The sequence below is a fragment of the Ambystoma mexicanum genome, chromosome 10, assembly GCF_040938575.1.
Source record: "Ambystoma mexicanum isolate Mex_15411 chromosome 10, UKY_AmexF1_1, whole genome shotgun sequence".
Lineage (NCBI taxonomy): Eukaryota > Metazoa > Chordata > Amphibia > Caudata > Ambystomatidae > Ambystoma > Ambystoma mexicanum.
Window position 1 is genome coordinate 1,079,893,339 of NC_090932.1, and position 23,606 is coordinate 1,079,916,944.

A 23,606-nucleotide genomic window follows, 5' to 3' on the forward strand; every position below is an offset into this window, starting at 1 on the left:
CGTATCGACGTCATCGACGCAGGACGCAGACGCCAAAGATTTTCCGAAGCAGCACAGCTGTGGTGATTACTGTCATAGATATGGAATATGTCGGAAGACCCAATCCCCTCGAAATATATTTTTTAAAACATTTGAAAGCTATTCCAAATGGCAAAATCCAAGGAATGCTTTCAACAAAAAATGCTTTAAGAAGACTTCCTAGCACCTTCGAACGTGCTTACAACACCACAAACGTGTAGCATTGCATTTCCTCCCCAGTGCCTAGTTTTAATTACTTAAAAGTCAGAAATGAGTTTCTTTAAAACTGAACGTCTGTTAACACAGCCTCAGCATAAAAGAACTTCACTCCAAAGCATCAGCAGGCTGTTATGAAGAAAGCATGCTAGCTTCTGCAATGCGTTTCGTATTGCATTTGATTCATTTAGGTTGTTGGTAACCACTGAACATCTAGCCTTTCGTATCTTCGGACTATTCAGAACTGTACTTCATGTGTTTGCAGTGTCCTTGTTTTCTATCTTGTAGTTTGTTGGGGGGGGGGGGTCAGTGCAAGCCGGCAGGACCCGAGGGCTTGGACAAGGATATAATGTGGAGCCAGTTTATGAAGATACTTGGGACTTTCGTCAAAGAAAGCATTTGGTGTGATGCACCAGATCTTGAAGTCAATTATTTGACCTTCCAGGGAGCTCTTAGTTTACTCTGCATCTTCGTGCAGTGGATCTAAGTAAGTGACCTTATGTGACTAAATTAGAGTTCCAACCACATCCCCAAGCTGACGAGAAGTCTGGCGGGCAGGAAAGCCAGTCTAACAGGCAGAAGGTCCTCGGTCAGACCTGAAAACGACTGATGGTCCAGTTAATAACTCTCCAAGGTACTGTGTAGCTACAGCGAAGACTAACTCCCAAAGTAAAATAAACCAATCTAAAGCGGGGGGGCAATCCTGCCTAACAAACACCAAGCCTTAACAGAGGGGCACAATTACCCAAATCCCTACACAGGCGTAAGTGCTACCAACTCTAGTGGGATGCTGGGGATCATAGGAGCTGGGGGAGGAAGCTGTAACCAATATGGAGACTTAATTACTTCTTCCTTAGTGGGAGCCACCCCTTCTGATGCTAGGGAGGTGAGCCCGCTCAGCAAAACCCTCAGACGGGCTTGTGGATTTATTTAATTAGACTGTCAAGAGGATCCTCCATAAGCTAGTAAAGACTGATGAGTGTAATTGGGACAAAATTATTCCCTATGCTCTTTTTGCAGTGAGGAAAACACCCCATGAATCTTTAGAATATTCCCCCTTTGAACTATTATATGGTAGGGAACCATGAGATGTCTTAGAAATGCTTAAGGAAACCCATGGGTTAATTCTGCCCCAAGTTGAGAAGGCCAAGGCAGTCCAGTCAACACTGCTCTCCAAGACAAAATAAGATCTCCAAGCCTCCCTGAGACTGACAGGGTATTACAGGCAGTTTATTCCCAACTATTCTATGCTGGCCACCACTCATGGATAAGCTAAAGGATTCCCAACCACAAAACCTTATCTAGGGACAGGAAGATCAGCAAAGCTTTGAAGGCCTGAAAACAAGTACTTTGTCAGGGGCCCATATTGAAGATGCCCAACTTCAACCAGGAATTTGTACCACAAACGGATGCCTCCAAAGTAGGCTTGGGAGCAGTAATTTCCACAGAAACATGACAGATTGTAACCTCCCGTCTCTGCCCTCCTATCCAGAATTCAATCGACTGTTGAAAACTTGGCTGTTCAATAAGTTTGACTAACACCAAGCATGAACTGTCTCCTACTTTGTCCGTACAACTTCCTAGTAATGCAATGATCTGTAAAGTATTTACTCTGTTATTACCTGGTACAAAAGCTGTGATACCTGTGGGACTGTGTGTTACATAAATGTTAAAATTAAATTAAAATGAATAAATATACCAGCAGGAAAATGTTCTCTAGGAAACACGTCTATGCCATCATTGAGTTGGAATCCCTAGCTATCAAGTAGGCAGTAGTCCATCTTCTCTACTATTTGATGGGGAGGAAGTTTCGACTGGTGACTGATCATTCACCGCTATCCTGGATAAGTCTTAGGAAAGATTTGAATGCCTGGGTTATGAGGTGGTTTTTGGATCTACAACTCTTGTTTTTCTGTGGAAGATTGGAAAGGTAAAGGACAAGGGAATGTGGATTTCCTTAGTCGTTTCCCTCTTACCCTAAAGGGGGGGCCTCATGCTTAATGGAAGGGTTGTGTGATGTATCTGGAGACTTTGTCCCTCTTCCTTTGATGCTAGGTAGGTTTGGGAAAGTGGTACCTCACTAGGATAGACTCCTCCAGGGGACAAAGACTTCCATTCCCATGGGGAACTCCCTATACCTAAACTATTATCATGCGACTGTTTGTGGGAGTGAGCTGGGTAATGTCAACCTGTTACTGTGGGTAGAAAGTAGAAGAAAGGGAGACTAGTACCCCTGGCAGAAAGGAAACCCTTCTGCACTATAGTTTATCCATTCCCTACATCTTATGTTTCGAAAGAAAACAACAATTTACTTCATAGCAAACCCCTTAGATTAGTGGTATCCATACTTGTTTATACTAATCTCCCTCACCAAACTTTTGGCTAAAAATTTGGGTGGCAGACCCATCCAAATAGAATAATTGCTCATATTTGTATTGAAAGCAGTCCCTAGTCTCCATTTCTAAATGGCCACACCCCCACCCACCTTCTGGGCATACTCCAGGGCCATCAAGGATGAGCGGCAGCCCTTATGGTGGATTGAGGGCCCGCCCCAAGGCTGTGTTTGATTATGGGCCCACTCGGTCAGGTGACCTGCCCCACCTTACCGTATGAAGACCACTGCCTTAGATTTTATAGTAGTTTATTCCAATATCCATCCTGACTGCCATTAAAGTCTCCTGCAACATTATCAGTGATGCGTTTTATTGGTCCAGCACAATTGTCCTCCCTCCGCTCCCCCTTCCCCGTGTATCTCTGCATTTTCAGAATCAATCTTAGGCCGCTGTGATTGCTATGTCACAGCTTGCTTAGTATTCTGATCACTTTGAAGGGTATGTCAGCTTCTTCAGCGTTCTATAAAGAATTTGTTGGTGATAGTGCATCCCACATCAGACTTTACTCTGCGTGTTTAGAAATGGCTCTGAGTTCACCAGGAATGATGTGCCACGGCTTACTTGCATTCTAGAGAGGGCTCTCAAGCCACCCAGTGCTTTGTGGCAACTGATAAAATGTAAAAAGCTTTTAGATGGCCATACCCGCAATGCCCCATTTTACAAGGGTAGGACTCACAATATGGATGCGAGGCTGGAGAGCAAGGGGAAATATTTAAAAAAAAAAAAAAAATCAATCTTGGGACAAAAGAAAGGGCTCTACGCATGCAGTTTTACTTGCAGAATGTTCATCTACTTAACACATAAGGGTAGAGACAGTGGTTACTTAGTCTCTGTTGGAGCTGAGGTATTATGTGAATGCAGTCGATTGGCCCATACTAAAACCTAAATATATCGGACTGGTCTGTGCATCTGAATGGACACAAGGGCTGGGGAAAAGGTCACCCACATATAACCTCCGTTTCATCTTCACCCAGTCTTACCTTGTGAGTTTTTAGATATCAACACTGGAATAGGGTCAAACTCATCTTCTGCCACCTTGTCAGTCTCCTCAGGGATATCAAAGCCTGCTATGAGGTTAGTATCTTCTGCAGCGGGCAGGGTGGAGAGGTGGTGGTAGGAAGCAAAGATAACAGAGAAAGCGAGGTTAGAAAGTTAGACACAACAACGTTAGTTTGGGAGGATTTCATTTTAGGATTTATCTGGAAATGTAGGTAAGAGGGAACTGAAGGGTAGGGAGGGATGTTAAACACGAAATAAAACAAAACGTTGATGCCAGATTCGCAAGAAAGACTACAGAAAAAGTAAATTAAAGGGTTTGTTGAGACAATCTTAAAAATGCATGATTACTTTTAGATTTGTGAACAATGTAAACTTTAATATTTCCAAGAAATTGATAACTTGTGGATGTTTTTGGCCAGTCTGCCTGTTTACCCTGCCCTTTCCAAAGTCTTGGTAAGGGTGCCTCGGGAAAGTTAAGATCCCAAAAGCAGTCAATGTACGGAAGGAGGAATTCCTCAAACCGTGTTTAATAGTTCCATGCAGAAGCCCAGGGTCGAGGATGGAAACTATCAGGCAGTGAATCCAAAGCCTAGCAAATCTATCTGGACATTGGTGTCATCAGATACAGGGAAGGCATTTTCTTTTAATAATACTTCCTTGCCTCTACAATGAGACAAATATCAAGAAACCCACAATGTGAATCATTCCTTGTACAGCAGTAATTGGCAGCAAAGAGGAAGCAGGGCTATTGAGCCACTGCCACAAATTGAATACTGAGCCTGATGATCACATCAGAATATTGGAAAATCTCAAGGGTGCTGGCCAGTAGGTTATTATGATCTCTCTAACAAATAAACGAGTGCTAGGGGAAAGGTTTAACAGTACCAGCCTCAAATGTCACACGCTGGTAGCCAACTACTTGCAGACTATCGGAGGTGGCTTCGTAATACCTGGAAGATAAGAGACCCAATCCATCCCTGAGCAGAAACGCATGCAAGACTCTCTGCTCATCACAAACAAAATGTCTGAACCATGACTAGCGGAAGGGACGCAACCAATGGACTATTAATTGCCTTAGATTGTGGGATTTAGAGAATAAACTCCCACCGAGGCAGCCTCTGGCAGGCCGCCGCTCCCCTTACCCGCCTCATGCCACACTAGCACTTCCATGTCCACCCCTCCTCCTTTAACTAAACAACTACCCCACATGATATGCATTGCCCTGCTTAACCTGCACCCAAGCCTAATCCCCCTACCGAACCACTGACATGCACTACAGCTTAATAACTAGAAATATCTTAACCTATAAATATACAATTAAACATATAACAAAAAATAACATGATAATATATAGGGGTGACCGTTGCAGTCAGCCACCCCTTTCAGTACCTGCGACTGCTGTGTTGGAGGTAGGGAAACTTGCCTCTGAAAAAAGAAAAGGTTCTTTCCCTAGTCTGTCTGTCTCCCGTGCATGTTGTTCTTCGAGGAGTGGGGAAGGAGGAAACACCACATAGTGCGCCGTACAACCCACCATGCAGTCTGCACCTCTATGTGTCCTTCGGACGGCACCGTTTTCCACGTGAGGCGCCTCTCACCGCTGTACCCCCCGCGGCATCAATGGTCTTCTTTCCAGTGGCCCTGTGCGTGGGGGGGGCTGCTGTCATCACTGCAGCAGCTCTGTGGCATGCTTCTTCCGGACAGGGAAGCCTCACGCCCTGGGGGCCCAACCGTGATCACTGCCACCTTCTGCAGCACACTTTATGCTCTTTGGCTGCCCCCATGCCCTGGGTGGGTACCCAGTCAACGCTGTGCCTCATGATGCATATCTCCTTCAGGCGGCAGCCCCATTAAAAATGGGAAAGCAGACATCACTAACCGCTGCATCCGCAACACTGGCTTGCAGCCCCGCCCTCCTCCCTTTATGTTGGCACAAGGAGCGGCCTACACTCTGGAGCTCCAGCTGGCTGGTGCTCCCAGCTTCACCTAGGCCTGCACAGACTGCGTGGCCCAGGACTTCACCTTCACTGACCTGCCCTGCTCCTCTCCTTCAACTTGCGGGCCACATCTGGCATACATGGCCCAGGAGGGCTTATCTGCTTTCCCCGTCCCACCTGGCCTTGGGGGACCAATCGGGGCATGTACAGATTGCCTAGTTCAGGTAGCCCTCACACCTGGCCGGAACTGTGCAGCTCTTCTTTCACCCAGACCGCACTGCACATCTAGTACAGAACCTGTGGGGCCCAACCGTTCTGGTTGGTCATCAGTTCCAGACAGCCCCATGAGGGGGGGACAACCCAGGTCCACAGGAGATGCCAGGGCCCACCCCACAGGTGGCCTGATTTCTTGACGTTTTCCAAGCCTGGGTCACTACACACCATAAACCCTGGTGCCTGCCATTATTTCTAGATTTTGCATAGGGGAAATGCATGTAGCCCTACCTAGCCGGGTCCCATTTGGGCCACACAACTCCGAATGGAGCCTTGCTAACCCACCTCCCCTTTTGCGTGACTGAGGTATTGGCCAGATTCCACTGAGTAAGTGGAGTGTTCCTCCAATATCTAGCCTTTGTTACATGAATCTCACATCAGTGCGCCAGATAACATTTTGAGCTTGGAGTATTATATTCCCTAATTTTGGTGAATAAGGATTTTCCAGGAATAAAATCAGGTTCTCATCCACTGTGGAATTTGTAGGCATGTAAAATGCATTTTAACTTCAAAAACTGTCCTTTTTGTTGTAACACACTTTGTGCCTAGCAACCGCCATAAATGAGAAGATTAGTTTGTATCTTATAGGAGCTTTTTTCAAGAGTTCAAATGATAGCGCTCCTCTGTGAGCATGGACTGCTGATGCCACTGGTCCGCGCTGGCGGCCACATGGGGCAAACACAATGAAAACTAGAAAGGGAGGCAGACGTTAACCACAAGGCAACATTAAATCAAACCGTGCAAAGATGTTTGTGAAACAGGAAGTCCAAATAGGAATTCAAAAAGAGCGAAACCATAAATTAAGTAGGATGAGAGGGGATGCAAAGTAAACGACAGGAATAGGTTATCAAAGAAAGGAGAAGGAACTAGAAAATCTGTGGGAGCAAAGTAGAGAGCGAGGGCAAGCGAACAAGAAATCAGGGCCAACGAGGTGACGTAGGATCAAAAGTTAGAGCGCACAAAGGGGAAAAACTGGAAAGCAGAGTGAGCGGGCGAACGACGAAACAAGAAATCAAAATGAGCAACAAGAAAGAATCAGAAAACAAAGAAACTAAAAGGAGGAGGCGGAAGAGAGAATCTTTAGGTCGAACGTGGAATGAAACGGGGAACTCTAGAGCGCCCAACAGGAGTGTGAATTCAGTCGGAAAGATATTGGAGGAAGTAGAAAATGATAATGAAGTGGACACACTGGTAGCGAGGGGCTTGGGGAGAAGACCTAGGAAGTGGCGTGTGACGAGGAAGTAGAAAATGATAATGAAGTGGACACACTGGTAGCGAGGGGCTTGGGGAGAAGACCTAGGAAGTGGCGTGTGACGAGGAAGTAGAAAATGATAATGAAGTGGACACACTGGTAGCGAGGGGCTTGGGGAGAAGACCTAGGAAGTGGCGTGTGACGAGGAAGTAGAAAATGATAATGAAGTGGACACACTGGTAGCGAGGGGCTTGGGGAGAAGACCTAGGAAGTGGCGTGTTACGGGAAGATAGTTCTGCCGTAATTTAGGGGTCGCTAGCAATTCATGCAACTGCAGATATTATAGACTACTTTTAACCAAAAAGTTCCTTCTCAGATTAGCAACAACATTGTGGCATATGCAACATGTCACACGTGTGCCTGTTCCCCAGAGGCAGACATAGGAGTATCTGGGGTATTTTAATGTATGGGATGGACCTCTAACACCACCAGGCTGCACCGAAGAGCAAAGGAAGGAGCAGAAAAAGAGTGATGCTAACCAAAGCCTCAGAGTTAAAAGTGACCATATAAATCATGAGTTTATTGCCCAAAAGAAAGAATCATTTATGTTTAAATGAAAGTAAAATATATTTGGTTGTCTCCGTTGTATGCAATATATACATAAAATGAAACAGCTCAAATTACAAGAGCCTGCCATTTTGAACAATGCAAACCTTTTGGCATAAGTAAATCATAAATCGATTCTAGTTGACAAAAGTGCCTGTTTCAGTGAGAATCTAAACAAAATAGCAGCCAACATAGTGGAATGCAAACTATCAAAAAGTAAGGAATTTCTAAAGCGTGCTAGGGTTCAGATATTTGAATGGGGGAAATGCAGAAAACAACATTCTTTGCCACTTGCTTTCAAAACAGAATGTTTAGAGAATTAGGTAGAAGACCCATGCTTTCCTGCGTCAAGCAGTGGACAGGACATTTCCATAACGATTATAATTGGAATGCCATAGAAATGTGAACATGGCAGATGAAAGTGCCGGACTTCTGAGGCAGCTAACGTTAAGGAAAAGATTAGAAAAGAAAGGTTTTGGGCAGTGTCTTCATACTTTTCATGAGCTTTGCCATGGGTTTAGTCCAGCCAGATACTGACAGACAATGCACACTGCACGATCCATAGGTGCTAACTTCGGCTGCACAAAACACTGGTAAAACTGTACTATTTGCATAATGTGCTTAATGTGGGCCCAGACATGCAGCCTGTACACACTTCACTATCTGCATCATGACAAGGGTAGCCAGCAAAGCAAACATGGGACTATAGAAACTGCACTATTTGTAATCTGTATACAGAGTGTACACAGTGCAATTGAGTGTGCTACACTGTTTGGATTGTTAGACATTTCTAAGAGGGAGTAAACGCAGACTCTTCTATTGTGTGCTTGGTGTAGCCACATACAAAGCAACAGGAAGGAAGGAGTTCTACATGCAAACACGTCAATTTAGTGAAATGTTGTCTTCCCGCCGTTCCAGTCATGTGACATAATGCCATTCTTTTATTTATTTATTGTGATATAGGTTCAGAAATATAACTTAACACACATGAACAGTTTAAAAAGCAACAATCAAATCAGTGTTAAAAGATTAAGATACCATAAGAAATAACAATACAAAAATACTTAGATAAATACTTATTTAGCTATAGCAATATATAAGGCCCACAATTCATCACATTTTCGATTAAAACAAGCCATCATCCTGATATATTATTCAAATAAATCACTGCAGATATTACCAAGCAATCATTTGGCTCTATGAGCAAATGCCACCATATAATTACCCAAGTGAAAATAGCCATTTTGGTTAAAAAAAAAAAAAAAATTATAAAACGACATAACCGGTCTGGTCTTGCAATGTTATTCTGCCCACCCATAACATCATTAGCATAAAAAATATTCAGTTTCATGCACAGCCAGAAAGCCCTATTTTTGTTTCAACAAGGTCTAATAACATATGACTGGGGAATATTACACTGCATTATATCTATTGAAAAAAGGTAAAATATCTTATATGCCCACAGATGGTCTCTATTACTGATCCAGTAATTTTCAAACAAACAAGATCTTCTTCACCTTGCAAGGGAACCACTCCAAACCCTCTAAAGTCAAATACTTAAATTCTAATACCCTTAAAGAGTGGTTCGCCCAATCCTTCAAAGGGCTGCAGCCACCTTGCATCCGGATGACGTTTAGTTGTACAGTGTGTGTTTGGCAGATACATCGCAATAACTGAAGTCTGTGCCAAGTAACCCTTGCGTGCAAAGATACAAGACCCAAGATATAGCAAACTGCTGGAAAAGGAGTTCCCATTGGCAGGGACAAAACACGTTCCCAAATACAAGATTCAACCTTCAACCAATCCAGGTTGTTTTACCGAGTCTACGCACCATGGATTATCCTAGGTACAATGATCGGATTGTACATTTTCAAGACCAGGAGTAAAGAGAACTGGCCATACTTATTATCCACGACCCATAGCTGGGAGGCTGCTACAATGATTTCTGATTTAAGGGCCTGATAGGACAAGGCACTAGACAATTTGGCCTTCATTAACTACCTGAAATTCTCCACCACCTCCATTTTCTCTTGATTAATCCACCAGATGAATGTATTCCTACCATGCCTCCCCTTCAATTGGTTCAGAACCAGAACCTTAGATTTTGGAACATTTATATGAATATCTAGGTCTCTAAAGAAGTCCCCCACTGCTTTCAGCGATCTTTGCAGACCAACCGGGGTATAGTCTACCAAGACCAAATCGTGGGCGTATAGGAGGTAGTGTATTCTTCAAGTATCAAGTCTCAGCGGATTACCCCCAACATTCTATAGCACAGCCCCAATTTCTGATATGTAAAAATTGACCAGAAATGGGTCCAGCACACGTCCTTGACACAGTCCTCACTTCACGTCGACCCAGTCAGAATGAGAGCCACTTTGGTCCAGCCCAACTCTTAGTCTCGTGCCTTCATGCAATTGCTCCAGGATCTCAACCAAAGGCTCTGGGCAACCTTTTCCTCTTAGCATTTTCCACAAAGTCAATCCACTGTTGAATGCCTTCGAGATATCCAAAAACGCCAGGTACAAGCAACGTTTTTGCCACAGTCACCCATTTAGCCAGCGGGTGAATCAATAGACAATTCATTGATTTACTAGTACCGTTTTTGAAGCCAGATTGATTAACGTCAAACTTGCATGGGGCATCCACCCAGTCCTCAAGGGACCACAAAATGAACCTGGAAAAGATTTTATAAAATGAATCCAAAAGAGAGAGGGGGCAGTAATTCACAGGATCCGCCCTATCTCCTTTTTTAAAAATGCCACCCACAGTGGCATCCCACCAGGATGCAGGGAATTCATGAGTTTGCAGAACATTCTGAAAAAGCTGCAGCAAAACTGTAGCCGACAACAATGGTGCAGACTTCAGAGTAACATCTGAAAGCCCATCAGGCCCTTGGCCATTTGACATTTTGGGCTTTCTGATTGCCATCCAAACCCCCCACAAATAAACATTAAACAAGGACCACGAATGCTGTCTCACCGTCAGATTGCTACTTAACAAAGCACCCGGCACAGAGTCTGCGATAAAATAGAGCTTTACAAAATGTGCTTTCCATTGGGCCCCCGAGAGCAACTGCATTTGCAGAGACCATTGCGCCACTTTGCCCCTAATGAACCCCCAGAAGCCAGTAGAGTCCTTAGAAATGGCAGCAGACAGCGTGCACTCAGCATCCTGTTGCTACATTAGATGCCTAAACCCTTTCAACCAATTTATATATGCTTGCTTCAATTTCGTTATTTTTAAATAGGACAAAGCTCTCAATCTTGCCACTTTTCTAACTCTCTTCTTTGCTCCTTTTTTCTCTACAAGAAACTAACTCGTTGAACGTATGTGTATGTTCCTACCCAATACTTTTTATTTACATATTTCACCAACGTTAACCCCTGCAATATATGCTGGACATAAGGGACAAAGGCCAGAGAGCACATATTCAAAAACACATCCTTGCTCAAACACTGAACCACTTTGGTATTAAAACTGGCCGCTAATTTGCGACGCCATATTACAGCATGATCCCGGGGTCCGATTTCTAACTGGATACTCGAGTCAAAAATTGGTGCATTGAGGTTAATTCCATGATCAATTGAGCGTGATCGCTACCTGTATCACACACCATTACCAAAGACACAAAGCTGCTTTCAATATGTGCTGAGATAAAAACAAACAATCTATGGTAAAGTACTCGCCAGCGCTAGACCAAGTGTATTTAGGTGGGACACCGCCCTTAGCCTCTAGAAGTGAACAGACCACCCTATTGCCCAACAATACATTGATCATAGTATACATCACCTAAACATTCAGTGTTGAAGTCGCCCGTGATGACCACACCTACTCTTTTACCCACATGGGCAATTTCCAACACTTTAAGCATGAGAGATGAAAAATCCATCAACTCTGACGAGGCGGGGTTAAAGTACACATTTAGCACTATCAAGACCCTCCATGTAGACGCAACCGCATCCCACCATGTTATTTTCATCCCCAATTTATCATGTCTCCCCAACATCAAATATTCCACTTTTGAACCAGAGTTTAAGCACAAGCACAAATTAGCCCCTCAAACAGTCTACCTCTGAGCCCCTTTCTTGCTGGTTCAAATAATACGATAAAACCGTCCAACACGGATCAAGCATAATGGTCTCCTGAAGACAAATCAAATCAGCCAACCTCCATATCTCCAAGTTTGCCCGGAGATGGTCAAAACCTCACATATTCCACAATACTAACCTTATACGATTGTCTCAGTACAACCATCTTTTGGCCAAATTTTGCTCATGTAGCGAGTTGATAATGTGCGACCAGTTGTATGTTACTGAACGCACATTAGATGGATCCGCACCAATCCCACCAGTCAATTGAGCGTCTAATTTGAGAATAACCAGAGGTTTCCGTGGAATAGGCACCGGTCTACCACTACTCACTTCCCCGCACACCTCTGTTTCTCTTTCATTCGTAATGTCAGGCAAAAGATAACCCATCTATCTAAGGCATGGCAATTCTGCCAATATCAGTTTAACAAGTTGTGAATAAAATCCCAACTTTACAGCATCAACTCTTGTGAAGGCTGGAAACTGCACCCCTTGCTATATCTTTCGGTGTTAACGGTCTAAGTGCTACAATCTCCCCAAACAGGGCTAAAATATATTGGCAATTCAAGGAATAAGAAGCCTTTACCTTAAAAGTGTGTTTAGGGAAAAAGACACGAAAGACCATCCCCCGCCCCTGGGCCTTCATCTGACGGATTACCCACCATATTAGCTGGGTCTACCTCACCTGTTCACGGTATCTGAAATGCCATATCCAGCCTAGGTCCTTCTGGTCATAGTAAGGAGGGATGGCAATCCTCGCCTTCCGGATTGAATACATTCTTTTGAGTCCCCATGGTATTTCCCTACCAGGCTATTTTAGGTCCGGCTAGCATCAGCTATTTCAAATAGTGTCATATGTTCAAATCTTAAGTAACGCTTCTTAATACTGGAGGAGTGCTACAGGACATTTGAAGAAAAAAAATATATATATATATATATCTATATATATAATGTCCAAAATCAAACAGCAGAGTGGAAGGAGTGGTGTGTCCGCGAGATCTTGGGGAGAAGCCACAATGAATGGTGAGAGGGCTCCTGGCGGACTGTAATGCGCTGTAGGGAAGCCAGAGAAAAGGGGGAGCTGGTTCTGAAGCCATATAAGAAAGGGCAGGCCCGACAGAACTAGACGATAAAGGTGGAGTCCCAAATAAAGGATTAGGACTCATTTGCATTCTTCTCATACATTGGGGTGGATGAAATGCACAGAGGGTCCTAATATAGCAAAGAGAATCCATGCAAAACAGTGGTTCTCATAATGTATGCTGTGGGTGTGATGCCACTCCGGAGACAGGAGTCTCCCAATTTAATGAGCAATGCCATATTGACAAGGTGGGCCACTCAGAATCCAAACAAAATGATGGGTGCTCCTATAATTCGGTCCTGCAAAAGAGGGGCCAAAATATACTGAGTGGCTATGCAGATCAAGGGGAGGGAGTGGGAGAATCTCTACTATACTGAAAGAAAGCATGACGAGCGGGGGGAGGGGGGGCTATTGCTATGAAAAGCTAGGGGGGGGTTCTAAAATACTGGGAGAATCTATGAAGGGTGGGGTAGGGAGGATTATACTAGTACAAAAAATTAGACTGTAAAATTGGGGGACTAATAAACAAAGGAATCTATGCTGAAAACAAGTGGTGTGCGGTTCTTCAGGACCAGATTTCAGAACGTTTCCACTGGTGCAAGAGCAATTGTGCATGGTATTAGCATTAGGGCAACAATTGCCCCAGTGCAAAAAACATATGCCTTCAATGCATTTTTGACCCAGGGCAGAGTTTGCTGAAGTGCTAATACCAGACTGTATTAGCACTAGGGCACATTTTGCCCCAATGAAAAATGCACTGAAAGAATGGGCTTTTGCCCAAGAAGGAACGCTGCCCTAGTGCTGCAAATGCTGCAGGATTGCAATTGCACAAGTACAGCGTTTCTGTCATTTGGCCCCAGGTGGAAGCAATGCTGAGCCACTGAAGGAAGAAATAGGTGGAAGCTGTAATATATGTAATATACATACTGAGATAAGCCATGCAGAAAGGGAGGAAGAGAAGCCATACAGGAAAGGAGGGAGTTATTTATACTATACAGAACGTACTGGGAAATACCATTGAACTCTAGGTGGTTCTAATACACTGGAGAACAAAACCATCAACAGAGGAAGGGAGAGACTATCCAGTTCAGAGTCCATTCCTTGTACTTCATTAGGTTTCAGGGCAAGCACAATATCCACGAAATTATGGGGATTGAGGGGGGAGGATGAGATGAAGGTGTAGGTGAGGGGGGGAAGGAAGAGGGTGACGAAACACAATGGTTCTATGTGATTTTAACGAATAAATAAAGAATACATTTTTTCTGAACCCAAAACAACAACAAAATACCGATTTTTTGGGAGGGTCCCCCCCGGGAGGGTCCCCCCCTCCCAAGCCCCCAGTTTTCCCCATGTTTAAAACCTCATCCCAACCTCCTCTCCACCAGATTTAACCCTTTACCCCACCCCCCATATATTTTTAAGAAAATTCGGTATTTTTTGTCATCGTTTTTTTATTCGTTATAAATTATTTCTTTATTTTCCATTCGTCAAAATCACTGGCTACCAAACAGAATATGCAGATAACCAGTTTACCTGATCGGGCTGGAGCAGAAAGCGAGAGGGGCACAAACTCCTCCAGGAGGTCCGCCGTGGTGCCAGAGAGCAGCGAGCAGTCGAGAAGCGAGTCTTCCCCGGCCAGAGAGTCTAAATGCCAGCGGACAGTAGAGGTAGCCCAAGCACAGGCAGCATTAATGGCAAAGGACAGCATAGGGTTAGTTATATGGCAGTACAGTGCCAGGGACAGGGGGTAGCTAGCACAGGCAGCGGGAAGAGAGCAGACCAATGATGGGACGGAGAAAAGCTCCCCTGGTCCATCAGAGACTTTGCCAAACATTCGCCTGCAGATCGCAACACTGGAGGCTGTCAACAAGCCCCCTCATCAGTACATTAATGTCGTCATCTTAATGGCATGTCACAGCAGGGTCGCTGCCAGGCTCTGCATGATACCCACAATGCACCAGGAACCTCCCCAACATGGTGCCATGCAGCATTGCTTACTACTATATTTTTTTGTAACAGTTAAGCAAGCACACTGGAAGGGTCCGTTTCAAAAACAAATGGAAAAGCCCATGATAGAACTTTACAAGTCACAACTATACCCAAGAGCATTTGTAAAACTTAAAGTGAAACAAAATGGCTGCCAATTTGCAAGGTGTTTCTAAAGAGTCAGCACAGGATATGAATTCACACCGCATCATACATGGCTGTTTTATGTCGTCACAGGAATGCAGAGCTTTTTTAAAAAGAAAAAAACAAAGTCACAGATAAGGAAAATTCACCCAGTGGCGTCCTTTTCCAAACTCTGATTATTACAGTAACAAAGAAAAGTAAATACATTTGACAACAAAAATGTTCCCCTTAAGGTGCTTAAGTTTGTACCCCAACTATTGTGATGCGCAATGTTCATTCTATTGACCAATGCTAGTGAAAGGAGGACTTTGCCTTGCCAGTTGGCAGAAACGTGTGAATTGCAGCTTACACCCAGAACACTATTTGTTTGTTAATTTGTAGGGCACACCAAACCCTTAGGTAAAAAGGCGCACAGCATAACAAGAATACTTACAGCTTAGTTACAGACATGGAAATAAACAGGAGCAAAAAAGTGCCAATTGCTTAGTTAACGATGTTGACACATGTATACATGAAGTTGTGATCACAGTCGAAAGGTCGTTAAGGCGTAGTGAGGGCATTACCTTACACTGCGGAAGCGCAGTCACAGTTAGGAGGGGTTTCTCAGCCCTGGGATCATGGTATCATGGGGTGGGGGGGACGCATGGGTAAGTTAGTGGTCCCTAAATCCCATCAGACTCTCCTAGTGGTAACCTGGTGGAGCACCCAAGCCTAAACTGTCAGGAGAAGGGTGGTTAAAAGGTTCACTAGAATACTTCCCAGCAGTCAAAAGGGGTACGTTCACACACACATCAGGGCAGCATACGAAAAGAAGGAGTGGACCCATGTTCCCTACTGGCCTGACCCTGCTTCCCATAAACCCCATTGCCACGCCTGCCTCCCACACACAGTACAAACCACCCAACACGTGCACCTGCTGAACCCAATCCGGAACCGTTGCTTTTTGAAATAAAATTATAGGAACATTAAAACTTAATTAGATAACATATATCTACACTACTGTGCAGGATAAAAAGGCAATAGAAGTTTACACCGAAGTAACTTTGCAACATGGAGTTCTTCTCTCTCTTTTGTATGTGCTCATCGGGAGAATGTGGGGGCAACCGCGGCCTCCAGGCTGCAAGGTTGGTAGTTTAGGGTTAGGATTGAAGTTTATGCCCCGAGTTTATTCCGTGAAGAACACTTTGGATATTGGAACATTTCCGACGGCGTAGAGCTCCTCTTCGCTTTTATAGAAAGTAGATGGCGAGCAACGATAACTGCGAATAGGTGGCAAAGCCCTACTTCACCAATGGCAGAGAGCCTCAGGGTGGGGGCGCGGGAGTCTCTCGGGGAAGGGAGGGCACACCATAGAGGTCCTTTCCTACTGAGGACTTGATTAGAGCGCAAGGAAAAATGCTGCTGAACCAGAAAAGAAAAGGCCAGAAAATTCAAGGAGCTCACACCAGCGCCCCAGATTAGGTCTCTCAACCAAGCATCATCGCCCATTGCGCAATCCGGAAGAACACATGTCTGCAGATTCATGTTCGTTCATTTCATATGCAAACCCCCGCAGGAGCTTTGACAGTATGACGCACTGCTCCTGAAAGATCACGTCACTTTGCTGTATGGCAACAAGACCTACTTCTCTTCCGTTGTGCTACAAGTTGAACCTGGCCTTGCACACACAAAACCAATTCTCACAATGATCCAGTTGTGTCCAGTGATTCTGATAAGGTCCCGTGCATTTCTCCGATAGTGTTTGGACCAACGGCATCTTGCATCTCACTCGACAAGGCTGTGTAACATGATCGTTTCAATGAAATTCCTGTACAAATTGTGGCTCTTCTAAAGTAAGGACTTATCTGATCTTCAAAAATAATATGGCCACGGGTGCAAGGTTACCTGCGTATTGCTGCACATTCAGGCAGGCGGCTTGTGTCGTCTTTGCCCACAATGGGCGCATCGAGTGGGTTTTGCAAACACCTTTGGAATCTTAGGTTTGAGAAAGATACTCCGTTCAGATGTCGGACACCCCTTGTCCCACTGCCAACACCCATCAACCAGTCTGAGGTCAGCTGCAACAATGCGAGTGAATTTGGTGTATGGTACTCTTTTTTATTTTTTATTTATTTATTTTGGTGTATGCTACACACTTCTGATGAAGTCGATCACACGTTTTAAGTTATATTTTGACTATTTTGCTTTAAAGTTTTAAAAAGAAGGTTGAGGAAATGCCTTGTTTTCATGACAAACTTAGTCATTCTTTTTACTCCTCTTTTTGTTTTGTGAGGCAGTGTGCATATCGCCCCCACCCTTCTTATTCTTGATATCCTCCTTTTTATTCTGATACCCTTACTCTTCCTTTCCTGTTTCCCTTATCTCCAACACGAACACTCCCATCCTGCGATTCCTTCTAACTTTTCTTTCCTTTAGTTTCCTTTCAGTCCCAGTCTTATTACTGAACCTAAAATTAAGCCTCCCCAGCCTGAACGTTCACTTTAAGGCAAGGAGAGGGTACGTTTGCTTGTTGATTGTATCGTCCTTACAGATATCACACAAGAAATGTGTTCAAAGGGTACATAGTGACATTTTTTTTAATTATGTTTTCATAAAGACAATCCAAACAAAAATATTTAGCATTCATATAGAGCATACAACACATACAATTAGCTCTTGAACTTCCTATGGTAGACATTAGTATTACCCAACTCAATTGTAGTAAGTTTTCCAATCAAAAAATGATTTAGATGCTCTCCCCCTTCAGAGAATTCGAACCAGCGACACGTGTGCAGCTGGCACCAAACCCCCTAAACTATCTTACCAACTTACAAAAGCAGTGGATTTTATTAGGGGGCCATGGGTGTGGGAAGGAGTTTTGTCTTCACAAGATCACAACTAGTTGAGACACCCATGTTCTTGCCCACAAAATAAATTCAATTTAACACATTGTTAAAGATGCACACCTCTGAACCACTTGGCAGTAACGCTACAAGCCGACCACCTGAAAGCGAAGCAACCTCCTACGGGTGAGATCTAACCAGGGTTTACCGAATGGCATATGTAGTATTTTGGAGAGAACAAATACTGAAGGGATGTCCCCTAATGCACAAGAGCTAGGGACAAAAACATGAGACCAATATACAAAAAGTGCTCCTGACAAGCAACTAATTCAAACTGGTCATTTCCGGTGAGAAATCCTGACTTGTCCACAATACTACTTATGATGTAGCACTGCCACACTAAATGGTTTATTCATACAGAAGGTGGCCCCCACATGTGGGTTTGGGGGCTGCATGCGGCCAGTGAGCTGCTTCTGGTAGTGAGGTAGAATTCCCCCTCCCAGCGTGATTTAAGGTGGGGGCAGCAAAGATTCAGGAACACTTGGTGAGAGCTTTTGCGGGTCACGTGTCGGAGGGAAGGAAGGTGATGCGAGTGGCAACAGTCTGAGAATGGTGCCGGTGCAGAGAAGGAGCGCTGGGGTTATGGGAGGTGCAGAGAGGCAGGGTGAGGGAAGTTGGAGGGTCTGGGAGGGGACAGCCAGGGCCCTGGTGCCAGGAAGCGGAAGGAGGCGAGGAGAGGGTGTGCATCCCAGGTTAATGTCAAAGGCGGAGGTCCTGGCAGGTGGAAGACGAAGGTGGCTGGTGTTTCATGGCGTTGGGGGGGGGGGGGGATTAGCAGATCAGTTAGCTGCTGGCAGGGGTGGGGGGTATGTGCAAGTGTTAGCAAGGTACGTGCTGCATTTGGGTGCTTATGGGGGTGGGTGGAGTAGCCAGGTCTAGCAGCGCGACACCTGGGAGTGCAGCGTGGAGAAGGGGAGGATGGCAGGGGCTGCTGTGGACCTGCATCTCATTTCCAGGTCAGGACGGGTGCAGTTGGTGGAAGTGTTGGCAGATATTGCGGGGGGCTAAGGGAAGACAATAGGGAAAGGCATCCTTGGAGGGCGGCCTTGCAGCAGTGGCAGCATGCAACCTACGTGCAGGGTAAAACGGCCAAAAGAAGGATGGGGAAGTGGGGGGCTGGGAAAGAGTTAGCAGGGTGGACATTACCAGGAGGGCAGTAAGGGGGGGGGGGGGGGTAAAGGGCCAATTCGGGGTCTAGGGGATGAATAACAGGGCCAAGAACAGGTGCTGGGGAGAGGGAAGTTACCAGGGTGAGGGCCACGGAGGGGTAGGTGAGGGTGTTGGGCAGAGAGGCACGAAGGCTAAAGAAGTGGCAGGGATGCCAAGGTTGGTTGGAAGATGAAGGGAAGGAGTGGAATGTGAGGAAGGACTAGGGGTTCAGGCTCCGCAGCTTATAGGGGCGTAGAGCGGCCGAGAGGACGACCCCAAGAGTGGCGAGAGAGAGCGGTAAGGGAGTAGGCAGATTGGCAGAGTAGCGGAGGGGGAGCAGTACAGCCCTAGGGTGTTTGGTGAAAAGGGGGCGGGGGGTGTAGAGTAGGAGTGCGGACGTCATCACCTAGTTTGAGTGGCAGGGGGCACCCAGGTTGGCTCCCCCTACAATGACAACCAGTAGCGTGGGAGGGGACGCCCCCCAGTGGGAAGATGTAGAGCAACCTGGAGCAAGCGGAATGGGCGACAAGGAAGGGCACAGAGCAAGGGGAGGAGGACGACGGGCAGAGCATTATAGAGGGTGAGTCAGTAGTGCAAGGGGTGAGACTGGTGGATTAGGAGCAGGGATGGCCGTTGCGGAGGGGTAACAGGGGCAAGGCCTCATTCAAAGCTGCTCAGCAGATGTTTCTCCCTGCAGCAGGAGCCCCGAGGTGATGGGAAGTAGCATGAAAGGAACGGGACTGGCCAGGAGGGCACAGATGGAGAGAATGGCGAGACTGCCGGGAGGTGAGCAAAGGCAGGGACGGTCCTTGTGGCAGTGGGTGATGGGCAGTGGTCGGGACAGAAGGGGCGTTCTGTGAGGGGAGTAGCAAAGGGGGAGATGTGAGGGTGGAAGATGCAGGGTTAGCGGGGCTGGGGGCTGACGATAGTGGATATGAAGGTGCAGACGGGGGGGCTATGCTGGGTTTGGCTTGGCAGTGAACACATGGGGAACGACAGAAGGAGGGAGGGCAGAGAGTGGGCAGAGGGTTGGGGGTGAGGATGGTCAGTGGGGCCCAAGGGGAGAAAGACACCAGGAGAGAAGGGGCAGTGTAAGAACCGGGTGCTGGGAGTGGTACAGGGGAAGACATTGCTGTATATGGGCATAACAAAACCATGTGGGTCACATTTGATGCAGACAACAAAAAAGAAGGTATTGAAGGGCTAGTTTGTGGGCGTATTTAAGTTACCACATAGAGAAGTGAGGGCTACGGAGAGGTCTAAGGTGGAGGATAGTGAGCTGGCCACGAGGCAGAGGGTGCCGGTAACTATTGAGAATTGGAGGTCCACCTTTAGCATGCGTGCAAACATACAGTTTATGAGATTTATAGCCAAGGCTCAGTACATCATTTACACAGTACACAAATTATAGTAAAAGGACAGTTTGTGTTCAGCGTAGAAGTGTGAAGCATCCTGAAAGGTGTGTGGTGCAATTTAAGGTTATGGACGTAATAGGGACGGCCAATGAACTTTAGAGATTTGGCATGGGTCAGGTACGATAAGAAGTTTAGAGCAAGGATGGGAGAAGAGTGTGGTATGAGGGGAGCCACATCTGGATCTAGGGCTACAATGCATTGGTGCCAAAGCGCCCCCCCACCACTCATGGAGCATGTGGCTTGCATTTACCTTACTGGCCCTTTCCCAGCCACACCACCCAGGATGGGGCGGGGGCATTGGGGAGGGAACAACTGACCATGGCATGATGGGCCTTTTATAAGGAAGTGTGCTTTAGAGCAGTCCGTATGTTTAGACACGAGTGCAGCAGGTCTGCAGGATGGCAACAAGTCTCGCAATGCTTCGCCGGCGGCAATAGGGGGCCTACCAACATAGGGTCCAGAGCTGGGAGGGAGGTTGTGGGAAAAGGCCCATACATCAGCAGTTAGGCTAGGCCTGTGGCTGAGATAGCTGGAATTTCGCCCATATAGGCACAGCGCACAGGTTTTTGGGAAAGGTTTGTGATTGGGTTTAGGTTAGGTTACCAGGGGCCCAATTTGAGAAGATCGGCAGAAAATGTGGATTTGGCTAGCGAGGCTGCAGGTGGTGGAAGCAATACCTGTCAAGGAGGTGGCGGTGGAGGAGGGAGAGTAGTGGGCCCCTTTAAGGAGTGGATGGAGGGAGACCTGGTGGTATCTCCACTGGAAGTGGTACTGAAGAACAAGAAAGGGGAGTTCAGGCTCATAAAACATTTATCCTGGTCGGAGGGTATGTTGGTCAATGATTCTTTGCAGAGTAAGACTGTATCGTATCATATCATACACAACAGTGGGCCAGGAAATGGCACTGATCAGAAGTTTTGGACTGGGGCTCTCGAAATGTGATATTAAGGAATTATGGCTCCTGGGAATGCAGTTCCAGGACAAGATATTTGATGTCAAAGAACTACTGATGGGGTGCACAATATTGTGTTTTTCCTTTAGGATGGGAACGGAGCAGGTCTTATTTTCTCAACGATTTCATGTTTGATGGTAGGGCAGCGGAGATGGGGAGTGTGGCAGACTATTAAAAGGCACTCATGGCGCTAATAGATGAGCTCGGGGTGACACCGGCAGCAGAGAATATTGAGGGGCCGCCACCGTCTAGCCTTTTGGGCATTGTGTTGGACTCCATGGCTATGATGTCAAGACTTCAAGCGGAGAACGTAGGGAAGCTGGTTGACATGCTGTCTGCTGTCGCACAGAAGATGGAGCTCAGGATGTACAAAAGCTGTTGCACTTAAATGTTGCACGTAAGGCGAAAGCTCCAGGGTAGAGCTTCTGCAGGAAGACTGCACGGCCCATGTCAGGGACCCAGATGCTGCACCTCTGAGTGAGGTTGTCAGGACCAGTAAGGAAGATTTTAAGAACTTGTTGGCATTTCTAAAAGGGATCAACATAGTGTCAATGTGGCTTCTGAGGGACCCGGAGCATTGGTTGTTGCAAATATTTTCAGACGCATCAGGAGCGGGTGAATTTGGATTGTATTGGAAGGGAAGATGGTGCAGGTAGAAGTGGCTGGAGCATTGGAAGGGTAAATGGCGTAGCATAGCGCTCTTTGAGTTGCCTCCTTTGATGGTGGTCCTGACCCTTTGGGGGACAGAGCTAGCTGACAAGGTGATTATTTCCAATGGCCAATAAAAGAGTGACTGAGGTGACCAGAAAGTCAGCAAGTTATGAGAGTGGCTCGAGGCTGTTTGGACATTATGTCTAGTGCTGAGTTGTCTGGACATTCATCAAATTAACTTTATTTGGCCATAAGGCCATCAAAGTACAACATATCACATAATCCATAGCTCATCAATAATTACAAATTACAAACCATCCTACCCGAAGTGGGACACAATAACTACGCCCCAGATACTTCGTTAATGTGTGCAGTCCTTATATCAATTAGGATCAAATTTGTTGCAAGCTCTTCACTTCCCTTGGTAAAACCCCAGAACCTTTTCCCCAGTGGAAATGCATTGGCTTCTGATAACAGTGGGTGTTGTGCCCTAATTTCCAAGGGGTAAGAGCTGATAAAGTGGGGATAGGCACTGATTTCAATAGTACTGGTAGTAGTGGTGATGGGCAGCGACTCCTGGGAATACCAAGTATTCAATCAACAATCATTGTCTCCCTTAATTCTATGCACATATAGTCGTAATTACATCACTAATTGTAGCAGAGTCTGGTACAATGTATGATGTTCTCTTGAATTGGGGAGAAGCACCCACACACCAATCAAAAACAGTTAGTACACTTATTGGCGAGCGATGCCCTGGATTCTGGAGAAGATTTTTAGGTACTATGAATAAATATCAAATCCCCCCCCTTCCGACCCACTCTCAATTTGCCTTTGGAACACTGTGCCCATGGCTGCAGTCTCTGGGCCCTAAAACTAGTGCCATTAGTAGCTTTACTGGCTTCTCTATTGGCTAATCCTCTACCCAAACTGCCAGCAGTGTGCATAGATATAGATCTCTGGTTAGCCTGCCTGCCTACGGCCACCAGTGCTGGCCGGGAAGCAGTGTTTTGACTGCTTAGGGTTGCAGCATGGGCCCTGGATCAGCTAATGTCAAAGGCCCTTGCTTGGGCAGACATGGATTCCTTTCCGGGCAAATTAGACTACTTAGGGTTGTTCACCAAATTACAATTATCTTCCTCATGCGATGACTGAGACTGGAAGGCCCCTATGCCAGCCTCTGTTGTAGGTTGGTGATCCCCCACTGCAGCTCCTTTGTCACTTTTTACAAATCAAAGCAGTTAGCACTAGATCGCACTTGCATCCCGTTACCCTTGGGGATTCCTCCTCGTCTTGATGGGGGGAGAGGTTAAGGATATTACATGGCAGGCTGGGGAACAGGGAGGCGTAGCCCACAACCGGGGGTCACGGTGAGTCTGCATAGCGCCCTGCTCGTCGATGAAGTCTCTTACAACAGTTAGAGAGCTAGGCCTAGGCAACAACATCCCTCCCCCTGCAGTTCATTTAACATAATACAGGATGGAAGGGGCTGAGCTGCATTGATTTCAGTCACGTCAGATTTATCAATGTCAATACCAATGCCATCCGTACAGTTCCCCTGTCTCTTGTTTGCAGTATAGAGCTGGTGAGAGCTGTAGTTCTAAAAGTGAAGTAGGTTCATGAC

General features: G+C 45.9%; 1 protein-coding gene across 10 annotated transcripts in view; it reads right to left on the reverse strand.

Annotated features, from left to right (window-relative positions):
* The window catches only part of AAK1 (AP2 associated kinase 1), a 498,991-nt gene that overhangs the window by 192,520 nt on the left and 282,865 nt on the right, over positions 1-23,606 (reverse strand). For 4 of the 10 annotated variants that reach the window (XM_069618899.1, XM_069618897.1, XM_069618896.1 and 1 more), the window contains 2 exons: positions 14,337-14,447; positions 3,608-3,712 (listed from right to left, as the gene is read on the reverse strand). The exons of 3 other annotated variants lie outside the window; for them this stretch is intronic. In XM_069618899.1, coding sequence (XP_069475000.1) covers positions 3,608-3,712; positions 14,337-14,447 — 216 coding nt within the window. The remainder of the gene's footprint in view (positions 1-3,607; positions 3,713-14,336; positions 14,448-23,606) is intronic. 3 more of the 10 variants (XM_069618901.1, XM_069618898.1, XM_069618904.1) reach the window with 1 other exon arrangement.